This window comes from Notolabrus celidotus, chromosome 10, assembly GCF_009762535.1.
Source record: "Notolabrus celidotus isolate fNotCel1 chromosome 10, fNotCel1.pri, whole genome shotgun sequence".
NCBI classification, from domain to species: domain Eukaryota; kingdom Metazoa; phylum Chordata; class Actinopteri; order Labriformes; family Labridae; genus Notolabrus; species Notolabrus celidotus.
The window spans coordinates 91,173-100,017 of NC_048281.1; the positions used below are offsets into that span (position 1 = coordinate 91,173).

The window sequence follows — 8,845 nt, forward strand, 5'->3', positions numbered from 1 at the left end:
ACAGACAGTGACTTGACATGCAATGTTACTGTCGGAAGTGGTTGCAGTTTGTGAATAAGCTACAAAGACATACAGTGCAGCAGTGTGCATTTACACCCGTTTCCTTATCCTGTGGCATTCTACAAAAATGTAAAGTCAAAAGTTAAAATTAGGAGTTTATTTTGTGCCTCAAACTCAAACGACTTGAGGTTGTCAGATGAGTTTGCTGTCGGGGTCAGTGAATAGCAAGAATTAACACAGCCCTTGTTTTCAGAAGATGGGCACTCAGGTCCTGTGCAAATGAGAGATAAGTTTAACTTCTTCTTTTACAGTTTCCTTGAACTACCATATTTTAACCGAATAACAATCTTTTTTCTGAGCTGAACCAACTAGTTTGATAGTTTTGTTTTTCCACCAAGTTGGTTAACTTGGTCCAGTTTGGAAAAAGATCGAAACTTTGGCTGAACAAGACTGCAACTATAGCACCTGGTTTGCACAGCAAAGGAACAATAGTCAACTTGGTAATAGATAAAGAGTACCCCGAACACAAAATGTGGTCATGCTTCCTAAAACAAATAGGTGCCACGTGATAAAGTTACAACTCAAACTCACTTTGCCATATGTGCTGACTGGCCCATCTTTCTATATGTTGTATGTTTTATCTCCCCATGAAGTTTACATCAGACTGCAGATGGGATTTCTCACCTTGCCACATTAGCGCTACTCTATACTTGCTCACATTCACATGAAGCTTTAATCAATCAAAAAGAATGAGTTACGTTAAATACATGACGAAATGTTTCAAAAGATAAACTTTTTATTCATTTTTGTATTAAGAAGAATTTTTGTCCTGTGAATTGGTTTTAGCTTGAGATTGTACTGTACAGACCTGAATGCGTTTTTTTTTTGTCTCTTGAAGTACATCTGAAAAAGTGGGAACATCTCTAAGTGGAGGTCTAGACCTTTAACTACCAATATCACTTCGCAACAGTGGGCAGAGCCACTTATCTGTAAAGCCAGTGTGCCCCTAATGACTGACTGACGGCAGCTGTCACTCATTACTACAGTTAGTGCTGGGCGATATTGAAAATTATGTTATCACGATAAAATATTTCATATCAGTCGATATCAATAATTATCACAATAAATATCAAATCATTATTTCATTTAAATTTAATTGCAGATTTTTGCTCCTGAGTGAAAGTTGAAGAAACCAGACAGTTTGTTAGTTTGTATCTGGATTTAGTTTTCTGATGAACTTCTTGAATCCATCATTTCTGACGGTGCAAACAGGAAAAAGGTCTTTACTGTAAGATGAGATTTTTGTAAAGTTTTAGTTTGTAGATTCTTATTTTTCTCAGATTTACGATATTTCCATTATTTGATTTACATTTACAACAAATATATATATATATCAAATTTTGTACCGTGTATCAGTTTATAGAGTATTGTTTTGAGTTGTGCTCTCCCCTTTTAGATTACTAAGGGTTACAGGCAGAGTGATGTCGATTCCCACAGTGCAGTGAATGCATCACGGTCGTCCGGTTTTCCGTTATACTACGGTCACTGTGGACATAAAACATATTAGAAATGCACAGCAGAAGTTGCCTCTGTGCTCTTCCTTTACCCGCATCCTGAAAGTACATTTAATGAAGTGTATGAAGTTGATAATTAACGCAGAGTCGACTCAGTGTCAGGCTAACGACTCTGCTTTGAGCTGCTAGGTTTTGAGTTTTCTTCAGTACCACTGTCCCTTGTTTCAGCTGTGTTAACATTCTGTTCCAAACGTCTTTAAGCTCCGCCTACCTCTCATCCCGTGACATGATTGGCTGTTCAATGCCGTCTTCTTCTTCTGTCTAATGTTGGGTGGCATTAGCGCCCCCCCCCCCTCCATTTTAGGGTTGCCGGGGGGTGTAGTTACATGTTTATATATATCGAATTTTTATCGAAAATGTTTTATATCTATATCGAGAAAAATTATATCGCAATAATTATCGTCATTGAATTATCGCCTAGTACTAACTACAGTGACATGGGATGAAAGGGCCAATGGTTCAGAGAAGATCAAAAGTAGGCCAAGTTATTCAGGCAGAGTTATGATCCTGATGTTAAGATAAGATGGTTATCAAAGCAACAGCCTGTCAAGCATACAAGAAATATTGTGTAAGTGCAATATCTGAAGATGGTGCGACCAAAAGACCCTTTAAAAATGCTAACAGTCAAAGAAAATCTTCACCGTCATCCTCAAAGCATCCTCTTTCAAGAGTGTGACAGGAGAGTGTGTGAGTAGTTATTAAAAAACAGATAACAGGTTTGCCTATTGCCAGAGCTGTCATCCAGCTGAAAGTCTTGGAGATCATCATAGAGTCTACATATGGTTGCTTGTTAACTGAGAAGGTTAGCCTAATAACCAGAGAACAGGTAACATCATTTTCATTAATGTTAAATACTAAAACAACAAGAGGCTTAATAAGGGTTGACTTGTATTTGGACAAATACAGTAAGACTTATAATCACCAGTTGGTCAGAGAACTTGAATAAGGTGACAAATTAAATCAATGTTTACTGGGATGACTAATGCAATTGCTGCCATTCATTAAAATGCATAAGGCAAAAAATATGTGGAAAACCACACACTTCTTTGAGATCTGCAGAAGTGAGCTCACACAATCAGAGAATTTACTTTCTTTTTTAAAGGAAGTCAAACTGTGAACCAGAGTTCACTTTCTGTTCCCTCATCTGTACTGCCACATTTAGCACTATGCTGCTCTGTCAGTCAATATGTGTGAAAGATATTTCACCTCGAGCCTTCAATGCCTCAATGACGCCCACATGCTAACAACACCTCTTCTTACATGACCTTGCCATGGGGTGATGAAAGACTCTTATAGCTTCTGTCTAAATGCACTACAAACACATCAGAGCTGCAACTTTATCACCATCTCTCCTCTTTTTTTCCTCTTTGTTTTTTTACCGTAGCTTGCCGGATGCAGGGCTGACACGCATGTCTTAACCAGACTTACTGTTAAGGTCACCTTGTGTCATAGATTTGCCAAAGTCTTGTGAAAGTGCCTTTTGCCTTGGCTTTGTGACATGACAAACAAAAAGGATTCAATCAATAGAAAGTAACTGCAGGTTACAGAAGCTGTCCCCATTCGTCTCTGTCTAAATTCAATCACACTGTGGATCAACACCAAAGAGAACATTTATCTCTTCAGTCTAGATCTGTCAAATGTCATGGAAATTTGATTTTTGGGAGTGTTTTTGTTTATTTGCACTATCACTGTTACCCTGTCCCAATGTAGAGAGACATTCACTTTGTGGAAAAAAATTAAAATAAATAATTCAAAAAATACAAATGTATCATGCATAGTCTAAAGTATGCATTGTAGTTGTCAGACCTCAAATCATATTCTCAAAGACACTGGTTAACATGGAGCTGTCTCGAAAAAGGCCTCTGATATTGCCTGAAATGCAAGGTCTCAATTGTGTACCGCTTCATTACCTTTACTTTTTTTATACCAACTCTTCTCACCGCTCAAACAGTAGCCTACACAGAAGCAAGTGCTGGGCTGCCTCCATAGATGTATCATGGTTGCCATCTGTAGGCTATCCACTATTCTAAAGGAACAAAGGAGAACTAATGTGTGGTCTTTTGTTACATTAAGGCAGCAAAAAGAAACAAAGTAGTGTGAGTAGAAGAAATATTAGTTGTAGTTTAAAATCAGTGTTTTTCTGACACTTAAGGGACCCATAGCAGGGTGGGCTGCTAATGTTAGCACAGGTTGTATGAAGGTGCTCTGCTTAGTTTTTGGTTGGGAGTTTTTACGTGGTTTTGTTATCAACATCAATAAAAAAGAGCAGTAATTGGTCGCAGCTGGGATTTTTGATGTCTCAGGTAGTATCAGATTGGCACTGTATCAGCCTGAACCATCAGATTTGGTATGGAAATGAAAAAAGAAGTATCAGATAATCTCTAATTGATAATTTCTTGCGATAGGCATTTTATCATGTTGTACAGAGCCACATGTAAAGACACATGCAGCTGCAAACTTTGCATGACTAACTTGGCCCTGCTAGAGAACAGTGCTGATGGTGTCAAAGTCCTTGCTGATCTGAGAGCTGCTGGGCAGTGACTTGAGGTACTCCAGGTGCCTTCTAGCATCCTCCTGATTGTGTCTGACATAGTAAATTACATATGCGATCACCATGGTAAACCATCCAAACATGGTGACAAACATGGCTACATCTGTGGTCTTGTGGTGAAAGTTGCAGAAGTTGATCCCTGAGTCCAGCACCTGGATTACCGGTTTGCCTGCATATTCCTCCTGCACAGCCGTGTGGCAGATCACCTCATTCACTGTCTCTGGGTCCAGACGCAGCTCCCTCAGGACCTCCTGCAGCGTGCACTCGCAGTGCCACGGGTTGTTTGAGAAGCTGATTTTTGCTCGTAGACGGGCAAACGCCTCTTTAGGGACACTTTGAATGCGATTGTTTGATAGATCCACGAAAAGGAGGCTGTCAGAAACACCTTGAAACGCTCCAACGTCAACGGTTTCAATGTCATTGTTAGACAGGTCCAGCTCCTGAAGGTAGTGCAGGTCTTTGAAGGCGTGGTTTGGGATGTGGGTGATGTGGTTTGATGCCAAAAGTAGGACAACTGTATCTCTTGGAAGATCTGATGGAATCTTCTCCAAGCTGCGAGACATACATTGAACTACAGTCATGCCGCTCTTCTCTATACAATGACACATTGTGGGGCAAGCTTTCACTAGTGCACTCTCCATACATAATCCAAACAGCAAACCCCAGAGGAGGGAAAAGCCATGACAGAGAGGGGGCTTTCTGGGCTTCTCATGCCCCGCAAAGTTCTGCATATTCAGCAGCAACCTCCCTTAAGTCCTGTCAGGCAAAAGAAATCATAGTTTCACCTGTTCCTTTGCATTAAATGCTGATGAGTGCAGCTTCATTGGCTTTCAAAATTCCAAAATGATCCGTTTATTCATACAAACATTCAGATTTATCTTGAGAGAATCTTTCCAATTTAATTTGAGAGTTTCAGATAATCTTTCTGTAAATATTTCAAAAGAGGTCATCCAAAATCTGAGCTGCTCACTGAGCATATTCCAGCAGGGAACAATAATCCCAGGTTTATTTTCAGAACATTGTGAGCCTCAGAGAGTTAGGCATGCTGCAAGAAACACTGGAATCACCATGGCATGTCGTGCCCTGACAAAAAAAAAGAAAAAAGAGTTATAACAGAAAACACAATAATAGCTTCTAAGGACAGATTGAAATAGATGTATCCAATTCATCAAAGGACCCCTGCTGAGATAGGTCGTTTTTCAAGTGAACAAGCGATTGCTTTTTCTTCTTAAACTGAGCTGAGTAAATGCTGTTCCCACTAGGTTTACAAATGTATAATGTGATTATTGAGAAAAATCCATTGCACTTTAGCAAATCTCATAAACAAGCAGGGCAGCATTCTCTCATTAAATTAGGACAACATAATTCTGTTCTACATTGTTTAACACAAACGTTACATGCAATTATCCTCTGATACCAGTGCACAGTATGAATATCAATCTGATTCTTTATTATTCCAAAGGTGGACAAAGACAGAGAAAAACACACAACAAGGAAAACAACTCATCATCTTTGACTCCAACAATGAAGAAAGCTTCTCTCTGCACATATCCCTCACTTCGAGGGCTGCTGTCTGTCATACAGATGCACATGGTAAGAATAGCTGCAGGCTTCAAATCGACTCTATCTGTCCTGCAGGAGGATCAACACTTAAGCACTGCGCACCCTCTGCTGGGCTCAGATGAACACAATATGATACCCACGCTGTGTTCGAGGTCACCCGCCCTCCGGAGCCCGTGTCTTCTTCTCATTTTGCACTTCTATTTGTCTAGCATAGGGAACACGTAGCTTGGAGCCATGCACACACATGAACACACACACACACACACACACACACACACACACACACACACACACACACACACACACACACACACACACACACACAACTATGTACTGGCCTCCACGAGTCTTAAATAAGCCCCTCACGTCATCCTGAGCTCAGCATGAGGTGTGGACAAGATGTGGCATCTACACACACACAAGGGCGGTTCACACCCCTGAAGATATTTAAGACAGAATTGAATAAATAGACCTTTAATTCATTTGTTTTACGAGTATTGTACAGTACCGTCCTATTGGAGCATTATGTTATTATGTAAAACATATTTTGGAATTAGGTGACAGTTAGGCTCTTTAATTGGCAGCATTAACATAGCTATAGCGTTACGAGGTAATATGTTATATTAGCTGAATACATTTCACATATCACAAACTAAAAATAGTGCTGAATAAATATTTAGTATTCTTAAAATAGCAGTTAGACTTAGGCTAGACGGGAACACGTTCATTTTAACCTGGTTGCCTACTTCTAAATCTAAGGGGAATTAATAGTTTCATTCCCCTTTAGTATCCTTTTCCAGATCTATAAATAAATGTAAATATTACATCGGCATGAACAGGTAGGCTATGAGTTTATGACCTAGACTAATTATTAAAGTGATACGTGATGAACTTACCATGAAAACAGGTGAATTAATGGTCACTGTATATGGTCTGTTTCCTGCCCTCACAAAAAGCTGACTTTTCCACCAAAGCGGAGAAAACGTTGGTACTCAGCTGATAAATGTTCCTGTGACATCCGTATCATCCTTCAGAGACAGTAGAACATCTTAAAAAAACAAACAAAGTGTATTAAGCTCGCTGACTGTGTCCATGTCCTGGTGGAACAAAAAAAAAAAAATCAAAGTTCCAAAGCAGCACGCGAGGAAGTTCATCCATCTCCGCGTGGATAGTTTCAAATGCTGCTCCTGTTGTGTGTCCTCATCGCACACAGCCCAGTCCTCACACTTGTTGCTGCTGGTCTTGGTCTTGGTGGTCTGCGCGCAGAGATCCGAGAAGCTCCACCTGTCCCACTCATCACGCGCCTCTCTCTCCGCACCGCGCGCGCGTGGCGCCAGAAGGAGTCCCGGCTGCGCGTGGAATGGCTCTGCTACTCTGCTGGCTCCCCCTCCTCGTTCTCCGGTCCCCCCGCCTGGCTGTCACGCTGTCTGTCTGCCTGTTTGTCCTCCTCCCTCGACCGCCCTGCCTGCACCTCCCCTCTCCCCAGAGCCACCCGCTCCGCGCTGAAACAATTACCCTGACAAAGAAGAACACTTACACTGAAAATTATTCCTGGATGCAAAACAAGAGGGACATGACAACTGCCTTTCCTGTTTAGTTGTTAGTCCTGTGCATAGACCAACATTATGTTTTGTTAAATTTAGGTTGTTAAAGGCAGTCAATACAAAATACTGTTCATTTTTCTATCCCAGTACTTTAATCAGCACATACAAATCGAAATGAAAAGGTCATATTACAAAGTGGAAATCAATTCTCATGCAAAATAGCCAACCTCATGGCCTTGTCTGTGTCCACATCAGATGAGCATTGATTACTTAAATCACCTGGAGTGCTAACAGATTATCAAGCAGCCTGTATGTTTAGGATTGAGCTGCACAGCAGTGGATCAAGATGTCAGCTCGAGTCAAGCACTGTTTTCTGATTTTAATTGCTCTACATTGAAGGCTGATTTTAAAAGATGTATGACCTGCAAAGCATGGCATACTTTCTGATTGTCTATTGACTTTAAGCTGCATGACTTCCAGTGACTAAATTACACATCAAATCCTAATTCACAAACTGTCTCTAATGATACATGATTGGTGCTGTTTCATCAAGGAGATGTTTAAATTTGTACCCAAACAAGCATATTTTACCACACTGTGTTTTAAAAGGATGAAACACTCCAGAATCTGTAGGGAATACCATAAAGAATACATCCTAACCCCTGCACTAAAGCAGGGGTTCCCAATCTTTTCAGCCCGCGATCCCCAAAATATAGGTGCCAGAGACTTGCAACCCCCACTGTCCCTCAAAGTGATTTAATGTGTCTTCATTTAGCTGGTCTGCAGAAAATTAGCCTATGTATCAGCAAGTGGCTGTGTTTCCTGTGCTGTTATTAATTAACCTGCTGCTACTGATGCTTTTGATAATTAACTGTTCACTAACTCTAAACCTAGAAGTCATCTGGCAAAAGAAAGGCAGATAACTCATTACATTTTCTATTTTCAAGGTTTTATTTCAAGTTTAGCTACTTTTTCTATTGATATTTTTTTACTAAAGTGGGTAAATTTGACTATTTTTAGATCATAAAAAAAAAAAAAACATTCTGGAAGACATCTCATGACCCCCCATTTGTGTCTCGCCACCCCCCAGGTGGACCTGACCCACACTTTGGGAACCCCTGCACTAAAGAAGCATGAGATCATTTCTTGTTATGATTTGATACTATAATAAAATTGACTTGACTCTTGTAGAGTGTCAAACCCACAGTGGGTATAATTTGCAACAGTGAGGCAAATTAGGTCACATCCCATGTCACCTTGGCAGATTGTGTGTTCATGACTGCACATGCTTCGGAAGATTTAGCATTGTTGTTTTTTCTGTCAATGGAGGAATTAAAAAGTAAAAAGGTAACTGGAAGTGGTGAGGCAAGATGTAATGTTATACAGTCTGTTTATTTTCACTTGTGATGTCACCTGGCTCAATGGTCATATAATATGGGCAGGACAGAGAGGATGACAGTGAAGAGTAAGGCAGAGACCGTCACAACTGTAGTTACCCTTTTACAAGAAACAGTGCAAGCTTCCATTTATCATAGAGAGGAGCAATAAAAGTATCGTCACATACGGATGTCAAAAAGTGAGTTTAACTACCCAATTCCATTTGCTCCTCCCCA

General features: G+C 40.4%; 1 protein-coding gene across 1 annotated transcript; it reads right to left on the reverse strand.

Annotated features, from left to right (window-relative positions):
• Nucleotides 1-3,932: 3,932 nt before the first annotated feature.
• Nucleotides 3,933-6,940, reverse strand: lrrc3 (leucine rich repeat containing 3). Its single transcript, XM_034693342.1, has 3 exons — nt 6,914-6,940; nt 6,585-6,736; nt 3,933-5,208 (listed from the first exon to the last, which is right to left on the reverse strand). Exon 3 carries the CDS (start codon nt 4,854-4,856, stop codon nt 4,056-4,058), a length of 801 nt encoding a protein of 266 aa, XP_034549233.1. The 5' UTR covers nt 4,857-5,208; nt 6,585-6,736; nt 6,914-6,940; the 3' UTR covers nt 3,933-4,055.
• Between the last annotated feature and the right edge of the window lie 1,905 nt (nt 6,941-8,845).

Coding starts and splice junctions, on each gene's coding strand:
- lrrc3 (XM_034693342.1), bottom strand. CDS start 4,856: ATGCAGAACTTTGCGGGGCATGAGAAGCCCAGAAAGCCCCCTCTCTGT.